The 24,180-nt window shown below is 34.9% G+C and overlaps 2 protein-coding genes across 3 annotated transcripts; one reads left to right on the top strand and one right to left on the bottom strand.

Moving 5' to 3' along the window:
• On the top strand, positions 1-14,591 carry LOC102802183 (arrestin domain-containing protein 3-like). The gene is made up of 8 exons (XM_085506902.1): positions 1-191; positions 6,091-6,261; positions 8,788-9,032; positions 9,522-9,704; positions 10,430-10,630; positions 11,351-11,508; positions 12,057-12,070; positions 13,132-14,591. Exons 1-8 carry the CDS (start codon positions 77-79, stop codon positions 13,407-13,409), a joined length of 1,365 nt encoding a protein of 454 aa, XP_085363028.1. The 5' UTR covers positions 1-76; the 3' UTR covers positions 13,410-14,591.
• Positions 14,083-22,970, bottom strand: LOC102802051 (mitochondrial outer membrane protein SLC25A46-like). 2 transcript variants are annotated; one of them, XM_085506901.1, is made up of 6 exons: positions 22,791-22,910; positions 20,628-20,718; positions 20,082-20,182; positions 16,550-16,627; positions 15,768-15,983; positions 14,083-15,300 (listed from the first exon to the last, which is right to left on the bottom strand). In XM_085506901.1, the coding sequence occupies exons 2-6, from the start codon at positions 20,659-20,661 to the stop codon at positions 14,698-14,700; spliced, it is 1,032 nt and encodes a 343-aa protein (XP_085363027.1). In that variant the 5' UTR covers positions 20,662-20,718; positions 22,791-22,910; the 3' UTR covers positions 14,083-14,697. The 2 variants fall into 2 exon arrangements, with proteins under 2 accessions (XP_085363027.1, XP_085363025.1); XM_085506899.1 differs by lacking the exon at positions 20,628-20,718 and having other exon boundaries at positions 22,791-22,970.
• Positions 22,971-24,180: the final 1,210 nt, after the last annotated feature.

The following is a 24,180-nucleotide window of genomic DNA, read 5'->3' as shown; positions in this document are numbered from 1 at the left end:
TTTGATATATTAATAGAACTTCGTATTTTGCGTGTGTCGTCTGAGAGGAAACCAACTTGACAATTTATTCCACACGATGAAAGTCAAAACTTTTCGAATCCAGTTTGCCAAAGACAAAGAAGTTTACGAAGCTGGTGACTTGCTTTCTGGTGACATTCTATTAGACATTACCCGAGGAACGCTGTTGAAAGGTAAGTGGGCGTACTTTCACTGTGATACCCGTATAAACAACTTGCCGTGGGCCATAACCGAGGCACACATCGTGAACGATTCCGGGAGTGGCTAGTAGTGACTTAGATCAAACTTGTTGTTATGGCACATTGCCAACAGATAATATTTTTATTGGTGATCGTGTACCAGAAATTGACTGCATAGAAGTAAACTCGACACAGTGGTATTGTAATGAATATTTATATTTTAATTGCCCGCATTAAATATTCCAAGCTCCTGGTTCTATAATTAGTAACATTTGCTATACTAGTGACTGTGTGCTGAGGTCATGGCCTAGCTAGACAGCAGTTCTGTCATCACTGTTTAATAATTAAAGCTGCAGAGCAGCTTTGTGGAGTGAAATCTGAACATGCCTTAATATTATATTAATATTAACTGATATACATGTTATTGTCCAGAAAAACTATGCAGAATATTTTATTTTTCTATTTACAATGCTGAATTATTTTTTTTGTTGCCAAAAAATCCAAGATGGCAACCAAACCATGTGACTGATAAAATTATTTAAATTTTCTAATGAGAAGCTATGGCCATATGCTACATGCCAAATATCCAATCGGTAGGTTAAATCAAGATGGCGGCAAAATCATATGACTGATTTGAATTATTCATTTGCTGTCTGCAGAGTTTGGTATAAAGATGCAAATTTCAAAATAATCAGATAAATGATGCATCTGTGAAAAACTGCTTCCTGTTTACAAGTAATCAGAGATGGCAGCCAAACCACATAACCAATCACAAAGAGATTTGAAAACTTTAATGAGCATAGATGCAAAAAAAAAAAAAAAATCAGATCAATGAGTTCAGTGGTTCTGAAGAATAAGATTGTGGTGGATAAAGCCATGTGCCTGCAAACAGTTGGGAAATAGGTTGCCCATGTATCAGTCATGGTACAAACAATTCAAAATGCCTAGTCTCTCTAGTTCAAATTCAATCTAAGTTGGCTGCCAAACCAGTCGACAATGGTGGCAATGGGAGGGAGACAAATAAACAGCAAAAGAAGAAGAAAAACAAAAACTTGAGCAAAATCAATAGGCTCCAAACCGACTTGTACCCTAATTATTAAGAACAATTATATGCCTAGAATTTGAGACTTAAAATAGTGCCTAGTTTCTGTGGTTAGTTTAGCTTATATTAGCTTTGAAAATGTAATGTCAGTGAAAGTTTGTAGTAGTGAACATTTCCCAGCGGTCTATGACACAGTGTGTTAGGGATTCCCTGGGGTCTGTGATACAGTGTGTCAGGGATTCCATGGGGTCTATGACACAGTGTGTTAGAGATTTCCTGGGGTCTGTGATACAGTGTGTCAGGGATTCCCTGGGGTCTGTGATACAGTGTGTTAGGGATTCCATGGGGTCTATGACACAGTGTGTCAGGTATTCCCTGGGGTATGTGATACAGTGTGTCAGGGATTTCCTGGGGTCTATGACACAGTGTGTTAGAGATTTCCTGGGGTCTGTGATACAGTGTGTCAGGGATTCCATGGGGTCTATGACACAGTGTGTCAGGTATTCCCTGGGGTATGTGATACAGTGTGTTAGGGATTCCCAGCGGTCTATGACACAGTGTGTTAGGGATTCCCTGGGGTCTGTGATACAGTGTGTCAGGGATTCCATGGGGTCTATGACACAGTGTGTCAGGTATTCCCTGGGGTATGTGATACAGTGTGTTAGGGATTCCCAGCGGTCTATGACACAGTGTGTTAGAGATTTCCTGGGGTCTGTGATACAGTGTGTTAGGGATTCCCTCGGGTCTATGACACAGTGTGTTAGGGATTCCCTGGGGTCTGTGATACAGTGTGTCAGGGATTACCTGGGGTCTGTGATACAGTGTGTTAGGGATTTCCTGGGGTCTGTGATACAGTGTGTCAGGGATTCCCTGGGGTCTGTGATACAGTGTGTTAGGGATTCCCTGGGGTCTATGGCACAGTGTGTTAGGGATTCCCTGGGGTCTGTGATACAGTGTGTTAGGGATTCCCTGGGGTCTGTGATACAGTGTGTTAGGGATTCCCTGGGGTCTGTGATACAGTGTGTTAGGGATTCCCTGGGGTCTATGGCACAGTGTGTTAGGGATTCCCTGGGGTCTGTGATACAGTGTGTCAGGGATTCCCTGGGGTCTGTGATACAGTGTGTTAGGGATTCCCTGGGGTCTATGGCACAGTGTGTTAGGGATTCCCTGGGGTCTGTGATACAGTGTGTTAGGGATTCCCTGGGGTCTGTGATACAGTGTGTTAGGGATTCCCTGGGGTCTGTGATACAGTGTGTTAGGGATTCCCTGGGGTCTGTGATACAGTGTGTTAGGGATTTCCTGGGGTCTGTGATACAGTGTGTCAGGGATTTCCTGGGGTCTGTGATACAGTGTGTCAGGGATTCCCTGGGGTCTGTGATACAGTGTGTCAGGGATTTCCTGGGGTCTGTGATACAGTGTGTTAGGGATTCCCTGGGGTCTGTGATACAGTGTGTCAGGGATTCCCTGGGGTCTGTGATACAGTGTGTCAGGGATTTCCTGGGGTCTGTGATACAGTGTGTCAGGGATTCCCTGGGGTCTATGGCACAGTGTGTTAGGGATTCCCTGGGGTCTGTGATACAGTGTGTTAGGGATTCCCTGGGGTCTGTGATACAGTGTGTTAGGGATTCCCTGGGGTCTGTGATACAGTGTGTTAGGGATTTCCTGGGGTCTGTGATACAGTGTGTCAGGGATTTCCTGGGGTCTGTGATACAGTGTGTCAGGGATTTCCTGGGGTCTGTGATACAGTGTGTTAGGGATTCCCTGGGGTCTGTGATACAGTGTGTCAGGGATTCCCTGGGGTCTGTGATACAGTGTGTTAGGGATTCCCTGGGGTCTATGGCACAGTGTGTTAGGGATTCCCTGGGGTCTGTGATACAGTGTGTTAGGGATTCCCTGGGGTCTGTGATACAGTGTGTCAGGGATTCCCTGGGGTCTATGGCACAGTGTGTTAGGGATTCCCTGGGGTCTGTGATACAGTGTGTCAGGGATTCCCTGGGGTCTGTGATAAAGTGTGTTAGGGATTCCCTGGGGTCTGTGATAAAGTGTGTTAGGGATTCCCTGGGGTCTGTGATACAGTGTGTCAGGGATTCCCTCGGGTCTGTGATACAGTGTGTCAGGGATTCCCTGGGGTCTGTGATACAGTGTGTCAGGGATTCCCTGGGGTCTGTGATAAAGTGTGTTAGGGATTCCCTGGGGTCTGTGATACAGTGTGTCAGGGATTCCTTCGGGTCTGTGATACAGTGTGTTAGGGATTCCCTGGGGTCTGTGATACAGTGTGTCAGGGATTCCCTGGGGTCTATGGCACAGTGTGTTAGGGATTCCCTGGGGTCTGTGATAAAGTGTGTTAGGGATTCCCTGGGGTCTGTGATACAGTGTGTCAGGGATTCCCTGGGGTCTGTGATACAGTGTGTTAGGGATTCCCTGGGGTCTGTGATACAGTGTGTTAGGGATTCCCTGGGGTCTGTGATACAGTGTGTCAGGGATTCCGTGGGGTCTATGACACAGTGTGTCAGGGACTTTTGCAAAGTTTGTCTTCATGAATACCATACAATTTTTAAATCGTAAAAAAATCCTAGAAATGAAAATTAAATGCTTTACAGTGTTTAAAGTCTGCTACTTCAGAACCAAGGAAGGTAAAATACTCTCCATTCATTGGTCAGTATAACATGTAATATAAAGATGATTAATTTCCAGTCATCATATCAAATTTTTGCAATATTTGTATTTTTGCCAGGAACCAGGATGAACAATTGCAACTTTTGTTGTCTGCTGTTACACTTTATGTTACATATTTGCTCTATAACAAGCACATCTTTAATATATGTTGTTTACTGACTCATCAAAATATGACTTATTTTGACCATAGAAACACATCAGTAATATTATAAGTACATGAGCTACTAATAGAGCAAATACAGTAGTATAAATAAACATTGGAGGTAATATATATATAACTAAGCTGAGTCAGCCATCTTTGATTTGATTGGAATACGTGCAGATATTCTTATAATGGCTTGAATACAACTAGACAAGTACCAATTTTGAAATTAAAATAATGGCTATCAGTCAGCCATTTTTGACTGGCTTGTGATATACTATAATGGCTTGTCCATGTGCCAAATTTCAGTCAAATCAATAACTACATGGCTTGAATACAACTAGACAAGTACCAATTCGGAAATTAAAATAATGGCTATCAGTCAGCCATTTTTGACTGGCTTGTGATATACTATAATGGCTTGTCCATGTGCCAAATTTCAGTCAAATCAATAACTACATGAATTGAATACAACTAGACAAGTACCAATTTTGAAATTAAAATAATGGATATCAGTCAGCCATTTTTGACTGGCTTGTGATATACTATAATGTCTTGTCCATGTACTAAGTTTGAATGTCTAAACTCCTCGAAAGAAAAATTATTACATAACAAAAAAAAGCATACGCTCATTAATAAAAGTCACAGCAATACATAAACAATAAATAAAATAAAATCAGAACTCAAGATATAATAAGGACAATTTAATAATAAAGACATCCTTTGATTGTTTATTAACCTCTTCTAGTAAGATTTTCCACTGTAAACTACATACTGTAAAATATTTTATTATAGTGGAATTAATTTTTGCTGAAAAGATTTTTGGGGTGTTTTGTATGGAATTTATTTTCACTGATTTTTGACGAGTTGAATGTTAAAAATAGGATTTGCTGGATTTTATTTTCACTGAATCATTCCTTCAGCAAAAATAGCGAAAATTAATTCCAAGCGAAAATAAAGTATTTTACAGTAGTGAACAGTATGTTATGAAGTGTTCTTCATCAAACATACCTCACATATTTTTTTTCCTTTGGGGTTTTCGGTCTAGTATGGGTTTCCTTTTCAATTTTCAATTGGTGGTTACTGAGGCAAAATCTAGTGCAATTGGTCGATGTGTGTCATACATACACATCTATTTAAAATAAACATTTTCATTTTTTCAGCGTTTTATCCATTGCTATTTTATGTATTAATGTATATGACATCTGTACAAGAATACTGTAAAATACTTAATTTTAGCTGGAATTCATTTTTGCTAAAAAGACTTTTTGGGTGTTTTATATAAAGTTTATTTTTAAAATATAAAAAAAAAGAAGTTATATTTGCTAAATTTTATTCTCACTGAATTATCTCTTTAGCAGAAATTGCAAAAATAAATTCCAAGCGAAAGAAAGTATTTTACGGTAATGCAGACTTGATTTCCACATAAACAATGTGTACAGCTGTGACCGTAATTACATTTTGTAATGACAGTCATAGTCTGCATGCAGATTTACAGCTTCACAACACTCACCCCTGTATCTATGTAGCAGATTTTGTGACAATTACTCACACAATGTCATTTGATAGCCTTGAGACCCAAAATGCAACCCTGGATATTTAAATCAAAACATTTTTAACTTGTTTACTATTCTAGTAAATTGCAATGATGCTACAAGACAAAAATAGACAGGAATGTTATTTCACTCACAGTAGCAGCTTTTAATAGTTGTATAGTCTATTTGTGATTTAAACTGGAAAACATCTAAAAAAATACTGTTAGTAATGTATATTAGAATAGCTAGCATATGATTTTTTTGTTTGGATTTTTCTGCAGTGTAGAATATTTTAAATCTACTTTCAAGTTTTCTAGTATAGTTTGAATTTTGAATAATTAATTAAAAATGTTAAAGGTTTCCAATGATCATAAAACTGACAGGTGATCTAAGAGGATTTGATATATTTTTGGTGTTTTTCTTGTACTAGTCTGAAGCCCATAATATCAGGGTATAGTTACACACCCATATCCATATGAAGGATTGTTTTTTTACCAGGATTTCATATCAAATTTTGTGGTGAAGCTTGTGTAAAGTGGAGAGAGTATGTCAACAAGCACTATCGCAAAGTTGTTCATGAAGCTTATAAAACGTTATTCCGCCATGAAATAACTTGTTACGTTGGTAATGAAGCTTACTATAGACATGATGCTATGGTTGAAATCACAGGTAATAGACCATTTTTTGTTCACTGTGGGATCCCGCGTTATGTGTGAAATTGAATGTAAAAACAGGACAAACAAAGGTGTAGCGTCGTATAGTGGCGCCAAACATAGTATTTTGGGGGATTCAACAAATGCGAAGTATTTTGGGGGATATCGCCACGCTTAATAATGTGCTGTACACATTTGATGGTGATCAATTTCAATGAAGTAAGAGTATCTTAACGCAATATTCCCCAGTCAAGGATCGGCCTTCAAATTTGAGCTACGAAAATAGAAATTCGAAATCAAATCGTACGATTTTTGCGGCAGACGTTCGGTTCGGTTCACATCTTTCATGCATTACGCGAGTTCTCGCAATTGAACAGAGAATCACCTATTGAATATGAATAGTATCAATATGATAATATAATCACGCATTCAAGACACTTTATATTATACCAGGTACATGATATTTTCAAAAATTAAAAAAATGAAGAAATTTAAACAAATATCCCCTAGACTTGCATATAGTCTCTTGTTTATTTTTTAGCGTTTTTTTCAATAAAATAAAAGAGTGTGTAAATGGCAAAAGCCGGTTTACCACAAAAGTTGTGTTACCATGAATTGTAGATGCCCTTTTGCAGCACCAGTAATGATTGTTATCTGTCTGGGTTCAGTGCGTGATGCAATGATTGACAGGGTCATTATTATTCTACCAAACTTTTGCTATATATACACTCCCATATTTTATTTTATTGAATAAACAACAAAAAATAAACAAGAGACTGTATGCAAGTCTAAACGAATCCCTGAAAATAGTGTGAAATAATGGAATGAACATGAAAAAACATGTTCATTTCTTGCATGTGCCTTCAGCGACATAGTTTAGATTTCTCACCAGTGACATTGACATAACTAGATATACTGCTAGAATTATATTTGCAAAATATGCTGATGACATTTGAGGGAAAAAATCTATTGTCCACTTTATTATTTTATTTTTTATTTGCACTTGTTATTGCTCAACTTTTTGCAATGTCCTACGATGACTGTATGAATATTTATAGCAACTCAAATTTTGCAAGGAACAAATTTTTTTCTTTGGTCAGCTTTCTTTTCCCTAACACTGGTCTCTTGCATGTTTGAGCCATTTTCATTTTTTTTTCATTTTCCAAAAAAACACAATATAGAGAATGCATTTAATCATTCTGCATGTGTAATTCTTTTGTTCAATTTTAAGATCGTTATCCTATGACTCTTTGTAAAGTTAGGGCACATTTTCATGTTTTAGGTGTCTGTTTTTATAACAAAATGCTAATTCCTAAGATCAGCATTCATACTCATTACAGAATGATGTTTGAAAGAGTTGTTTATAAATAATTTGTTATTAAATTAATTTTGATGATTTTTTTACATCGGTAAGTATTTAACCAGATTTTATTAAAAAAATTGTGTGTTAGAGATTTTGTACTATTAAATTGATAAGTATATGACCATAGAAATAATAGTATAAATGATTTACTGTTTAATAGTCATTCAGATTTCATGATTCTGTGTTTTCTGGTCAATTGCATGTTTACATCAATGTGTCTGACTTATAATCTGACAGCATGTTATATGGTTTATATCGGGTGTCTGGGTTCTGTCACATCTCTCTCTATCAGTGTTAAAGATACGTTTCTGGTAAGTACACATTTCTGCATATATATATCATTGGAGAAAGCTTATAATTTAGACAAATCAATTCAGATTCTTGTTGCAAAACCTGTTATAAACAATTCCGACTTCGTATTTTCTCTATTAGGAACACATCTTGAATAGACGTGCACATAAAAATTATTCTATGTTCAATTATTTTGATCATAGACCGTCTGTCATTAACGTAAAAACATGTACTTCAAAATTTAACAAATTACTCTAGCTTGCCAAATTAAAGTAAATGAATTATTCAAAAATCATAATGCTCTAATAACCCTTTGTGTGCAATGTCAACTTTTATCACCATCTATTAAACTGATGAAATGTTGATAAAAATTGACAATTTTTTTTATTAAAAACTAATGGCAATATCTGAAACTGTCTGTATGGACCAAATTGATGATGAAATTTACTGAAACTTTTACAAAATTTGAAAATATTTGCATAGAATTTTGGTCTCAAAGTATTAACTTGATTATTATGCCTAGAATAGGCTAGAACACAGTCCCTCCATAGAAGGACTGTGGCAAGAATTAACCCATTGAGATCAACATTAAATTGTTGTCATGTTGTCATAGATCAACATTAAATTGTTGTCATGTTGTCATAGATCAACATTAAATTGTTGTCATTTTCATAAATAACAAAGTTTGATCAACACCTGTAGCAATAGAAAACTATGTTCATTGGATCCGGAATAAACAAAGCTTTTACAGAAAATACAGAAAATTTTGCAAAATGTCCCCCAAACATTTAATAGGCGTCAAAAGGCATTCATAGAATTGAGTCATCTCATAAACAAAACTAGATTAATTGTTTTCATTAATATTAATTGATACATTGCTTTGTATAGGTACACAGAAACCAATGGTAAAAGGCAGTGGTCTCACCTTACTATCACCAGGTCAATATCGGTATCCATTTCAATTCAAACTACCAGCTAAAAACTTGCCAGCCTCGTATGAAGGAAAGTACGGATATGTGCGATATTATATTGAAGCTAGGATTGACAGAACATGGAAAAGTGAACATTTCATTATTCAAGGATTCTCAATACAAGGATCACCAGTAAATCTGAATAAAAAAGCTGATATTAGGGTAAAATTCAAATTCAGTCTTATCAATTTTGACAATAGTTCAACTCATTCAAAATATTTCATCAGAATACAGTGGAAAAGTGAACTTGTTTGTGTAAGGGGTTTTTGGAAAACACAGACTACCTCAGACACAAACTGCAAATAAGTTTGAGAGCACACTAACTCTCACTAACCATGTCAGACAAACTCTTATAAAGTATCCTTATATGCCATAACATTGTTATGTAAAAAAAAAACCCACCACCTTAAACACATTGTAAAACAACACTCTCTTACATATCTTTATGTGAAAAAACACCATCTTATACACCATTATTTAAAACAACACTCTCTTATATACGTTTATGTGAAAGAACATTCCCATATATTCCTTTATGTGAAAAAACACCATCTTATACACCATTATTTAAAACAACACTCTCTTATATACCTTTATGTGAAAGAATACCACCTTTTACATCATTATGTCATCAATCATTCTCTACTGTAGACTCCCATATTAGTTGGCAAAGAAGTTGAAGTGGCCCAGGGATGTATATCATTATCTCACATTCAGGTGAAAGTTGAAACAAATCGCAGTGGATATGTACCTGGAGAAACTCTTCAGTTCACAGCATATGTCAATAATAAGAGTAGACATAGAATCAAGAAATTCAGAGCAGTATTTGTTCAGGTCAGAGTTCATGATATGTTTGTTTGTTTATTTATTTATTTATTTATTTATTTATTTATTTATTTATTTATTTATTTATTTATCACAACAGTGGCTATGATGTCATACTTAACCCATAATCATTTTGCACTTTAATATCACAATATTAAATGTGTGTGGAATTATGTGGCTGAGGTCATTAGCACATGAAGTCACGATGGCTTTCATGAATTTATTTTAAATCAATTGCAAAAATTGATAGCATTGAAAATATACTAATCTACAGTATCTTCTAAGAATGTAATATTTTTAGCTCCACTGTAGAGCGGAGTTTATCATATAAGTGATTGTCCGTCGTCGTCTGTGTCAATGTTTTACTTTTTCGACTTCTTCTTGAAAACTACAAGCCTGAATGCTTTGATACTTGGTGTATATGTACCTTGGGCAGACCTCTCTTAGATTTGTTCATTTCATGATGATATCTTCAATTCTCTAATTTTGGTGAATATTTCTGTCATTTTTGGTAAAAAGTGATATTTTCCACTTCTTGTTGAAAACCGCAAGTCTGATTGCTTTGATACTTTACATATTGTTCATTTTCTAATGATATCTTCAGTTCTTTATTGAAATGTGCATTGCTAACAGCGGAGCTATCTCAGCCGACAGGCTGCTTGTATTACGGTAAACAGTTCTGGCTGAAATGATTGAGAACTAACTACAGTTTCACATTTCAAATCTATATACAGTTCACATCCTACTATGGACACAGACGGGATTCTAGTAAGAAGATATGTCTTCGAGAACAGACCTCTGAATTAATAGTAATAAAAGGAAAAGGATTCAAAGCTGAAGTCACCAAACAAATAGAGGGTGAATTTGAGATACCGCCACTGCCAGCCACAGGATCTCATACATTCCCATACATCAATATTGAATATTATTTGCAAGTAAGTCTTTTTGTAGGGTTTTCATTCTTATTCATTAAGTATCAAAAAAGAAAGGAAAAAAAAAACACCAATTAATTGAGGGCGCACTTCCATGATGTCAAAACTCGGGTTCTCTTTTTTATTGACAGCATATTCACATTGAGACTGACACTGTGCAAGGATTATAGGAAAAAGATCTTTGTTGTTTGACAATCTGAAATACAGGACCATTTGAAAGTAAAATCCAATTCATATTATGTTCCTACAAATTTTCTGGTTTACATGTATATGTTTACAAATAAACATATGGGCAAACAGCATCAGACTCCACTAACGCCTGACAAAATAGTGTACTTCTTGTTGGCAAGATCAATACTGTGAATTTGCAAAGTTCACGCCTTCTGGCATTTTGGTGGTCATGGTAACACCATCAATCAAAGCCGTGTTTGCATTGTCGGCAAAAATCACAGACAGACTGTCAACAAAATGATAAACATTGGGCAGAAATTTGCCAGCACCTTAACACACATTATGTCCACAAACAAGTAAACTCTGCCGTAAATGGTTACTCTTGGATGGCTGTCGGGGCAAGTGAAAAACTACGTTGTTCTGTCAGGCGTGTGTTGGGTTTAAAGCACAGCAGAGGGCGCAACTCAAGCGACCTTGTCAGGCTACAAACAAACAAGAGTAAACATTTCTAAATTAAAACATTAACATTTCACATATTAATATTTGTTCTAGTTTACAGTGAAAGTAGCCAACTTTGACAAGACTGTGATTGATGTAATTGTACCTGTGTTGATTGGTAATATTCCATCTAGTCAAGTGTACACATGGAAAGAACCGCAATCTAATTTGGTGTCTTTATATCAACCACTGCTAACATTTGACTCTGGTGAGTATGTGTACAGTAACTTTCTTCATTATAAATAATTGTTACATACAAACATGATACAAACATTTGTGCAGTACTAAATGTATGTTCTATCCACAGTCATGTCTCTCTCCTGCAGAAATAGACTCAAGATTACTGTGGGATACTTTATTTTCACTTGGAATAAATTTTCACATAGAAATGATTCAGTGAAAATAAAATCCAGCGAATATACCATTTTTCCTATATTTTACATTCAACTTGTCAAGAATCAGTGAAAATAAATTCCATACAAAACATCAAAAAAGTCTTTTCAGCGAAAATTAATTCCAGCTAAAATAAAGTATTTCACAGTATATTTAACAATAAGTTTCTGCTCAGATTAATGTTAAAACTACTGTAAATGCATTAATGTTTTGCTATGTTTTAAATTTTGCTGTTGTGATATCCATTAAATTAAATCCATGTGAACATGTAAAAAAACCAATATAACTCATTGTTTTGATGATAATTCATGAACTTAAAACCTAGTATATAGACTCAAACTTCCAAAATTGTGAAATTAAATGCTAGTGAAAAAGAAAATAGTTTTACAGTATTGGGGTCACTGTTCATCCATATATCTATCCAATATAACATTTCTCAAGTTTGAACAAACAAAAGAATTAATTGTATACATAATTCATCCTGCTTCGTTCTGATATTTTTGTTTTGTTATATCTCGTCATAAGTTGATTTGATTGTTCAATACTGATTTGTGGAAGTGTTATTGACCGCTTGAATACTGTATTTACTTTCCCACAAAGATATGTATGCATCATTTGAGTATCACACTGAGCAATGGTGTTACAGCACCTCATCGCAAAAGTACTGGTATTTTACAGTATATTGTCTGCTTTCGGCAAATAACTGTAAATCTTGATATTGATCTCAGCCTGGACAAACTTACAACCATTTTTGCCTCTAAATAATCGTAACATTCTAAGTAACCTAGTTATCTTTCATTTATTTTGTGGGCCCATTCCCACATTAGTCTGGACATGTTGCCTACATTTTGTTGATTGCTTGATAAATAGAGCATGATGCTAATCTGAATATGTTAATTTTCCAAGAACAATAGATGACAGTGTATGTTTTCCCCACGTGCTGTATCAGATGATAATTACTACAGTGTTATCCCACAATTCTGGTGACGTTAAATAAATTTACATGGTTACTGTGCGAAATCTAGGAAATATGTCCTGACTATTATGGATAGGAAATAAAGAGGAAGGTAACCAAGCTACAATCAGGGAGAAAAATCTTTGTATTATTATCAGTTAATGGTTACAGTGAGCGATGGTACAGTGGATAGCCTTGCATCAGAGAGGTTGTGGGTTTGATTCTTAGAGCCGACTTTTTACTAAGCAGTGAAAATCAGTCTGTACATTATGCCCTGCCTTTCAACCATGTAGCATTCAGTTTGGGAAACCTGTTGCATGTGTACTTGCAATTAGCATAAAAAACCAACAAAGAATGTCAGGAGAGAAAAAAGTGACTTCAATATCTGGAATGTCACAAAAAATATTCAAAGAAATATTTTTTTTATGTGATTATGTACAAAATAAATGATATTGATTTTTTTTGTCAACAGGAGACGCCACTGAAGCGTCACCAATGGGAGTTCCACAACCAATAGAGAAAGAATGTATACCACCAATTCGTGTCAGAAAACCAGATGACGATGATGATATCAAGGAAGTCATTGTGGATTTAAAAGGTCGATACAAACCTAAATATAGATGTTATATTGAAAAATGTGATGTTAAACCAAAGATGAAAGTATTTCAAGTTGGGGAAGATTCTGTTCGTTTCTTTTTTATGAAATACATGCCTTACAAGGTAGCTAAAGTGGCTGTACATAATGCTATTGAGAAATCAAAATAATATATAAAATATTTCTCTGTTAGTCTCCATTATTCATAATTGGACACTTTATAATTTACTAGGTAGGCTTCATGGCTTGTTTTTCTTGAATTGTTCATTCAACAGTACCTTCGATTTTTTAGTGAATATATCTTTGTAGAATTACCAGTGATGTTCATTGTAACAGCTCCCTCTAGTGGTCAATTGTGAAAATCTGAATAATATAAAACATGTCTGTTTATGTTGAATTAAAATTTTATACTACCCAGCACATTTCTGTAGATATGTGCAATGCATGATGGGAGAGAACTTCCTATTGTACATAATGGAAAACTGAAAACTCAATAAATTGACTTAATTTTAGGAAATATTTTAACAAGGATTCATATCAATAATATGACTTATCAATGGAAAACAGTGACCATTTTCCACCACTTTTGTGATCCAATTTTTTGTTGTTTGTAATCCTAAGATGACATACAGTAAATTCAGTCTGAATCTCCTCAAATAAAACCGTTGTTCATAATTGTCTTCTAGTACCCGGTAACTTGGTTTCCATTATCTGCTGCCAGCGTTGACTACATAATCTTTAAAGCTTACACTTTACATTAATCAATGACAATATAACTGCTTTCATCAGCAATTTCTGATTACAACTGTCTGCCCATCAGTCTGTCAAAAATATACACAGTAGTTTGACCAAACACTTCTGTTTATTTCCTGAATATTGTCAAATTAATTTAAACATTATACATTTCTAAAAATTTATAATTATTGAAATAAGTCACAAAAAGCATGATAATAGTGCAGTAAGGAGTGTGGCATGGCACTGCTCAGTGTTCAACATGCATAGGAATGTGCCCATTAGTTAATAGAATGACAGTGGCCATAAGAAATATACAAGACCAGATACAGTTTGATCAGCGCTACAAAGGTGAATATCTAGTGTTGTATTGTTACAAGATAATTACACAGATTATTTACTACATTGTATTAAATAATAAATTCAACTTCATATTACAATTTCTTGTCTGAAACATTTTCTATTTTAGCACCAAACACAGAAATTGAATTTGCTGCATTTTAAGCGACTCTGGATTAAAATGCCTAAGTGTAATGTAGGATGCCTTAACATCTAGCTATCTGAAAGATGATGTAAACACTAGAGTAAATAAAAGGATAAAATGAACATTCTTTCTTCAACATACCTGTGCTATGATTATATATACAATGCTATAATTAAGTTCTGCAGTTTATTATGGGAGCATGAATTCATTACGTACTTCACTCAGTCACAGTAAACTGAATACTATCGTTGTTTCTTGTAGCCAAAATCTTCTGATAAACGAATGAAAACAGCTTTGGTGACTTTCAAAATGATAAAATGTAAAGTATATTGAATTATCAAGGCACCAAGACCTTTATAGAAGCCCAGTCTTCCTTCAGTTGCTTTAATATTATGAAAGCAATCGTGTAACCCTTCATAACGGGTATCTAAGGGTACAACTTCTGTACCAAAGTCCATGTTGTCTATTATGGTTCTTGTTCCTTGTATGTGTAGTCTATACACTACAGTTTCCAGTGGGTACACGGCGACATCCGCTATAAGGTGACCCATAAAACTAGCAAACAATTCTGGGTAATAAGCTTCAACCATTGTTTTTGGCGGGGGTGGTTCGTTCGCCGGAAGATGGGATGTCCTGTGTTTGTATGCATAGTTCATTATTGCCGAGACCAGTTGTTGTACTAATGATGATATTATATAGTGCAGTAATCCATGCAACACGGTAGGTATGACTAACGTCCACATTGGTAGAAGTCTTCTTGTTTGTGGCATGCCCCATCCCAGCATTCTAGAGAATCCTTCCTTTACACAGTCCAACACGCCAGGTTTCTCACTAGCAATATCACTCTGTGCAAAGATATAACAAATAAGTCACATGACCCATCTCATGAATCAATAAAGAGACATTCTATCAAAAACTATATAATTAATATGCATGGTTTTAAGCTAAAACAAATCAGGTCTTTGCATTGTTTCAGAGCACCTACCAAGTTTCATTGAAATACAATGATTGGTTCTTGTGATAATGGTGGAACCTTCATATTTCATTTTTAAATATCTGTTGACATATCCCTCAAACTAAGGAATTATTGTAATATTTTTATTCACAAATAAACCTCCATATAAAGACCACCTGTTTATAAAGGAAAATTTCTTAAAGTACACAGGTTTTATTACCACGGGTGGTCATTGTACACAGGTTTGACTGTAATAACAGTTATTTGTAATAAAAAGAACAATGCAGTATTCTTTAGTCTTTTCAGCAAGGCAGTTAATCCAATAGACATTTTAAAAAAAAAAGAGTATTTTCTCACCTGCACAGATTCAATAAGACTAGCAGAGAAGAATGGCATGGACACAAGTAATGTAAGTGATTTCAATGCTAGATGTCCTACAAGTTGTTTAGGTTTACTGTGTTTAGTTACTTCCTGGGGGAACCATGTGACTTCACTGATGAAGGACTCACTACACATAGATATTCCTTGCACTACAAATTTACTACCAATGCCCTTCCATAAACTAGATGCACCCTGCAAATCAAATAAGGAAGAGTAATTAAAAGTACCCCCGATATAATCACAATATCATGACAAATTATTGAATATTGTAAGTCATTATATTGTTGAGAGCTTCACAATGATTTAAATGTTGAAATACAAAATTAGATAATCTACCTTCACTATTCCAATATGACATGATATAGAGAATACGCAATATACGGTCAACTTTTTAAATTTCACTTCTGGGCACTTTCATGATTCAATGATTTTATGGCATTTTTAAGGACAAAATGTTGAGAAAATCACAGATACTCCATGTCGTAGGACCCAAGAGAAATTCTCACTGCTATAATATTGTCACTGGCAAACTGACAACATCCACGAAATTTTACCTCACGAAATTAGAATGGTTTAAAGCATGTGGTGATCTGGAATTATATGACCGGAATCATTTACTGTTTGTACAATGTATACAATTTGTACAGTACCTGAAATGTATGCAAAATGCAACCAGTTACACAGAACAACAGAAATGCTATTGTTGGCAGGCTATATTAAGGAAATTTAAACAGATTTGAAAATATGCAAAAACTTACTTGGGCTCTCTGTAACTTGATCATGATTTGGAAAACTGAGAATGGTGTTAGATGATATCGAGCACTTTTGGGATTTACCTAAAATAATATAGAAAACACATTTTACAACGCTGATTTAAAAAGAGATACACGATTTATGATATACATGAATGTACAAAATTATACGTCAAATTGTAGGTATTAGAAATATCACAAGAAAGTGTAGATTTACTAAGAGTTAACAAGTAAGAAGATGCTAAACCATTTCACTAAAAATGGTTTAATGGGTAAGTATTCGAATAACCTGTTGGTCAGCTATGTTATACTACAAATATACCTAGTAGTTATAATCAATTTCACCAGTTTTTGGTACATTTTACAAGCCTCTGACCAAAAACTATTGGTTTAAATGTATATCATTAAACCCATATCTTCAAGTATTTCAGATCTATGCCACAAAAAAATTGAAAGATTTAGCAATCTGTTGTACTGCCAGTGTACTGCACTGAATGTAGGTTAATTTACATGAATACTTGTGGAACTCGGTCTCCTCGCAAACGTAGACATTGAACTACCGGTAAAGTTGACTAAAGCTGCACAGCCTTAGTTGAAGCACAAAGTCTAATTTACAATGTCGGTTTACAAAATATGTCACAGTTATGTAGCTATGAAAATGTCGGTTTACAAAATATGTCACAGTCATGTAGCTATGACAATGCCAGTTTACAAAAGATGTCACAGTTATATAGCTAAGACAATGTCGGTTTACAAAATACGTCACAGTTATGTAGCTATGAAAATGTCGGTTTACAAAATATGTCACAGTTATGTAGCTATGACAATGCCAGTTAACAAAATATGTCACAGTTATGTAGCTAAGACAATGTTGGTTTACAAAATATGTCACAGTTATGTAGCTAAGACAATGTCGGTTTACAAAATATGTCACAGTTATGTAGCTATGAAAATGTCGGTTTACAAAATATGTCACAGTTATGTAGCTATGACAATGCCAGTTAACAAAATATGTCACAGTTATGTAGCTATGACAATGCCAGTTTACAAAATATGTCACAGTTATGTAGCTATAACAATGCCAGTTTACAAAATATGTCACAGTTATGTAGCTATAACAATGCCAGTTTACAAAATATGTCAATGTTATTAAGCTAAGACAATGCCAGTTACCAAAATATGTCACAGTTATGTAGCTAAGACAATGCCAGTTAACAAAATATGTCACAGTTATGTAGCTAAGACAATGCCAGTTAACAAAATATGTCACAGATATGTAGCTATGACAATGCCAGTTTACAAAATATGTCACAGTTATATAGCTAAGACAATGTCGGTTTACAAAATATGTCACAGTTATGTAGCTAAGACAATGCCAGTTTACAGAATATGTCACAGTTATGTAGCTAAGACAATGCCAGTTTACAAAATATGTCACAGTTATGTAGCTATGACAATGCCAGTTTACAAAATATGTCACAGTTATGTAGCTAAGACAATGTTGGTTTACAAAATATGTCACAGTTATGTAGCTAAGACAATGTCGGTTTACAAAATACGTCACAGTTATGTAAATGTCGGTTTACAAAATATGTCACAGTTATGTAGCTATGACAATGCCAGTTAACAAAATATGTCACAGTTATGTAGCTATGACAATGCCAGTTTACAAAATATGTCACAGTTATGTAGCTATAACAATGCCAGTTTACAAAATATGTCACAGTTATGTAGCTATAACAATGCCAGTTTACAAAATATGTCAATGTTATTAAGCTAAGACAATGCCAGTTACCAAAATATGTCACAGTTATGTAGCTAAGACAATGCCAGTTAACAAAATATGTCACAGATATGTAGCTATGACAATGCCAGTTTACAAAATATGTCACAGTTATATAGCTAAGACAATGTCGGTTTACAAAATATGTCACAGTTATGTAGCTAAGACAATGCCAGTTTACAGAATATGTCACAGTTATGTAGCTAAGACAATGCCAGTTTACAAAATATGTCACAGTTATGTAGCTATGACAATGCCAGTTTACAAAATATGTCACAGTTATGTAGCTAAGACAATGTCGGTTTACAAAATATGTCACAGTTATATAGCTAAGACAATGTCGGTTTACAAAATATGTCACAGTTATATAGCTAAGACAATGTCGGTTTACAAAATATGTCACAGTTATGAAGCTAAGACAATGTCGGTTTACAAAATATGTCACAGTTATGTAGCTAAGACAATGCCAGTTAACAAAATATGTCACAGATATGTAGCTATGACAATGCCAGTTTACAAAATATGTCACAGTTATATAGCTAAGACAATGTCAGTTTACAAAATATGTCACAGTTATGTAGCTAAGACAATGCCAGTTTACAAAATATGTCACAGTTATGTAGCTAAGACAATGCCAGTTTACAAAATATGTCACAGTTATGTAGCTAAGACAATGTCGGTTTACAAAATATGTCACAGTTATATAGCTAAGACAATGTCGGTTTACAAAATATGTCACAGTTATATAGCTAAGACAATGTCAGTTTACAAAATATGTCACAGTTATGAAGCTAAGACAATGTCGGTTTACAAAATATGTCACAGTTATGTAGCTAAGACAATGCCAGTTAACAAAATATGTCACAGATATGTAGCTATGACAATGCCAGTTTACAAAATATGTCACAGTTATATAGCTAAGACAATGTCAGTTTACAAAATATGTCACAGTTATGTAGCTAAGACAATGCCAGTTTACAAAATATGTCACAGTTATGTAGCTAAGACAATGCCAGTTTACAAAATATGTCACAGTTATGTAGCTAAGACAATGTTGGTTTACAAAATGTGTCACAGATATGTAGCTAAGACAATGTCGGTTTACAAAATATGTCACAGTTATGTAGCTAAGACAATGCCAGTTTACAAAATGTGTCACAGATATGTAGCTAACTGAGGGCACTCTTATCATAACGCTATGTTGATACAACTGAACTACTGCATTCTGGGTAGATTCGTATTAATTGAGGTAATACACAAGCTGTCATGATTGTTTAATACCAATGTATCGTTCAGTTTCCACTACGGTCAGTAATATTTTATACAGTTCAGTTATTGTTCTCAATTATTTTGCACTATTTTTGCACAAATTTATAATATTGATTTTCTTCTTTACTGACTCATGTTTATATTCTAAATTATAAAACTAAAAGTAATATAGTGTACAAATGTATAACCAGTTTACAAGAAAATTAAAAAATGTACAAGCATAATGAATGAGTTATGTAAATCATATGCTAATTATTATGCAAATTAGCCACCATCCATGACCAAAATCTCGACGAGAACACAGCAGCAGTATAAAACTATAAAACATGTGGTATTTTGTTTGGGAGACTGGTTCAAACACATGCACTTTCAATTACAACCCAAGACAAAAAAGTCAGGAAAGACAGCAGTGTCTCAAAGTCACCTGGCAAAAAAAAAACAAAACAAAAAAACAAAAATAAAATACTAAAAATAAATAAACTTTACCTGACATTGTCGTCTAAGTACAATACATGGATGAGACAGAACATTGTCAGTGAATAAACTAGCTATTCCAATACCAAATCCAGCATATCTATGCCACTGTTCTGTTGGGAGAAAATACAATTAAGTCAATTACACAGTTGAATTCATAAGCATAACATGTAGGTTGGTTACATGTCAATCACATATATGTTGTGTCAGTTATCCAATCATGCACATGTCAATTTGCGGAAATAAAGGGGTGTAGAACATCCACACATCTTCACAGAGTTTTATCTAAACCAGGTAACAGGGGTGCAAAGCTCTGATACTCTCGGGTGGCACCCTCTTACCGAATTGCCGATTGAACCTTCAAGTCATAAATATATTTCTTGAGCCGCGCATTTCCGTGCTGCTGTACAACATGAAATCTTCCTCAAATATATTTTTCTCTGTGAAAACACTCTCCAGCAACACAAGATGACAATGTGTCTTAGACACCAAATACACAAAAATTACTCCAAAAACATTTCAATGGTGATAGATGCATTGTTAAAACGGCACAGAAACCTTCCGATATGGCAGTTCCAGGTTGATCCGTCATGTTGTTTCTGTGCTAGCTTGGTCCTTCGCCTGTGTGTGCTCCCTCTTGTTCATTTTTCTAGAAAAAACCCTGCTTCAATTACTAGAATTATTTTCTGAATGTCAAAGTCAGGTTATGCATGTATGTTATTAACTTTTTATTATCAGGTATCAATTGAATGAGTGTGTACAGTAACATAGACTGCTCTAATGCATTTTAATTCATGTGCAACTACTACACAGAATAAAGAGTGATTCCTGCCTAGTCAATACAATTGCCTTTTTTTAGATTTCAATATAAAACAGTCATTTTAAATAAACATGCTTCATCTGACTGTAGTATATAACTATAATTCTCATTTTTAGATTAATTAAACAGACAGGGCAGATCAAAATTCAGTTAGCAGCTCTTGGAAACCGACAAGACAGGTCAAAATTCAACTAGAAGAGATTGGAAAAAGTGACGACAGGTCAAAATTCAGCTAAGACCCCTTGAAAACAGACATGACAGAGATCATATTCAATTAGGAGCTCTTGGAAACAGACATGACAGGTCAAAATTTGGTTACTTGGAAAATGGCAGGTCAAAATTTAACTAGAAGCGATTGGAAATGAACATGGCAGGTTAAAATTCAGCTAGGAGTCCTTGAAAACAGACAGGGCAGGTCAAAATTTAACTAGAAGCAATTGGAAGCAGACCAAAATTTTGCTGGAGATCTAAAATTCTTTTGTTTCATACAATAAAACAGGAACATTTCCAGCTGACTGACATCGCAAGATTGTTATGTGATTACAACTGGTTGGATCAAACTTATTCATGTTTGGTCAAATGTAGGCAGTATATCAGTAATACAAACAAATTTGTATGAACATGACAACTGGCTAATATTTTTATAATTACTCTGGTAACACAATGGCTAATTTAAAAATAGAACAAGCACTTTCGTGAATACATGTACATTGGAATGACCAATCACAATGCAGTTTATGTATTGTTACACACATACACATACCGGTACCTGACTAGGTTTATGTCATCAACTTTCATTTACCATAAAGCAATTTGAGAGAGAATTACATCTACTATTGCTATTTAATATATCCTCTAGTATTTTCTGGATGATGTTGGTTTGACCCAATCTTCAGACATTCATAACAAAACCAGTCAGCAAATTAACTGGCAAGGTTGATGTGTGAAACAATACATCGATGACAGTAACTTATACAGTAAAAAATTAACATTCTCCCAGTGATCAAATTTGATAAATGCCTAAATCCCACTCTTGTTCAACGCGAGTCCCATGCAACGCGAGTCCCATGCAACATATACTGTGTTTTAATTATTCAATTGGTCAATGACCCAAACCTATATGTACAAGCTATTTCCCTTCAAAGTGCAAATCTAAAAGTTTCCAATAATATCAAAAATATATATATTTTACAGCTGGTGCAAGATATTCACATACACCTAAGTTCCACACACGGTAGGCAATTACCAAGGGACTTTGCAACATTTCCAAACACTTTCCTAGACACTCCAATGACCGTTGTAGACGCAATAAAGTTACATACCCACTCACATGACAGTTAATATATATTTGATGTGTGGCCACAAGGAACGAGGGGTAGTTGGACTATTCTATTGCTTTGTAGGTACAAAAATCATTGCTCTGTAACACTTGGGAGAAATATAATATGAACATAAAACTGTGAATGAATATTAACAATGATATTAATATAAATTCTTTTGATTGGTAGTTTGTTGAGATTTTGTCAATGGATTTATATTAATAATATTAGCGCTGTGAGTGTCTCGTTTAATTTTTCGCATATTGGCTGGTCCCATTGCCAGTTTGCCAGAATACTCATCGCCCAGTCAATCTTTCCCTGGAATATTCACCTCCACACCGTCACCATATACCAGTTTCAAATATCTTTCAGATCTCGGACAAAATTCGATAATGCACAAACTGATTCTTGACATCATTAACCAGTCGTCGTTAATTAGTGACAAATTAATTATGTATAAATTATACTAACATTTAAATCTGTTACTCAAATCACGGTTACTAGAATAAGTATCCGAGCTTAAAGGACGAAAATGGGATACTTATTACATGACACAACATAGACATTCAACATTCTGCATACCAACATCATGTTGTTTGGGAGCTCCAGTCTGGACTGCCGACAAAATATTATGTTCAGCCATTGTTACAGGGTCATTGTTACCATGTTCATATTCATCCATGGTTTCTTGTTCAATTCCTGGCAATCTTTTAAAGACCATATCACTTCCCGATCCTGAAAACAATCATGGCTGCACCGAGTTCACCGGTGTTGATCACGTGTCATATTAAGGGTCATGACAAGGTCAATTAAGACGACTAAACCGGATGACAAAACTTCGTGTAACATACGACAAATGAAAATAGTGCATACACTATTTTTAACAAGCTGATACAGGCTAAAGAACAAAAATGCTCCATACATGCAGGAACGGTTACCAACCGTGATGCAGGCGACATTATAGAGCGAAGCAATCTTATGAAGCGCCTTCTGCGGTAAAAATGTATAACACTTTTGTTTTGTTTCTCATGTCTCCATAGCATTGGTTGCACGAGTCTAGTCCCCTGTCCCAATTTCAACGCTGAAACCGCCTCCAGCGCTGAAATTAGGGCAGGGGACCAGACTATGGTTGCGCATTTCACTCTTCACGTAACTGGAGTCATAAAAAATGCGCGATTATGGTTGAAATTGTTATCGTAGACACAATGTCTGGATTATCCTGGTAGATATAGCCAGATATTCTATCACTTTTGCGTATGCTTGGTATGAACTGCGTTTCGAATATTTCCGTGATATACACGAGACAGACAAGTCAGAGATTAATACTAATTTTAAAAATGTTAGCTCGCCTTATCAGCGTTGGCTAGCTTTACGCAAGTATCAGTATCACCGTCTTCATTAGAAACTCATCAGATGTTATAACAGCGTCATAAATATATCAACGCGAAAAATGTGTTTATTTATAACTTGCCAACGTAATGGACAGCGTGTCCGTCTTCAAATCCCGTTAACTAAACATTATCAAACATGTTCTGCAAGTTCCTGGTTGCACTTCATGTAACAATGTTACCCAGTGTAAAATTGCCACGTTCGAAATTGATTGAACGAATGTATGATTTAACAGTTTTCGAAAATTCAAGCTCAAATTCCATAACAAATTTAACAACTTTGCAATCGCTTTACACAACTTTGTTCTCTGCAAATTTTCAAATTGCTTTCACGATTTAAAGCAGTTTTTACGATATTCAGGGGAAATATTCCTCAAGTTTCACTAGGCGATTTACTCATTACATTTCATATTGACAGATCACATGGCACTCTACTATAGATGTCTTTTGAAATTGTATCTATGAGCTCCACATGATTTGAACATAATCCAACTATTTGTGGTTATTTACGACACTTTTCATCACTTTTTCGAACTTATAGAGTTATAGGTTTCGAAAATTAAACCACTTATATCAAATTTCCA

The sequence above is a fragment of the Saccoglossus kowalevskii genome, chromosome 13, assembly GCF_978046115.1.
Source record: "Saccoglossus kowalevskii chromosome 13, keSacKowa6.1, whole genome shotgun sequence".
NCBI lineage: Eukaryota > Metazoa > Hemichordata > Enteropneusta > Harrimaniidae > Saccoglossus > Saccoglossus kowalevskii.
Note: the sequence above shows the minus strand (reverse complement) of the source record. Positions and strands in the feature narration are given on the sequence as shown.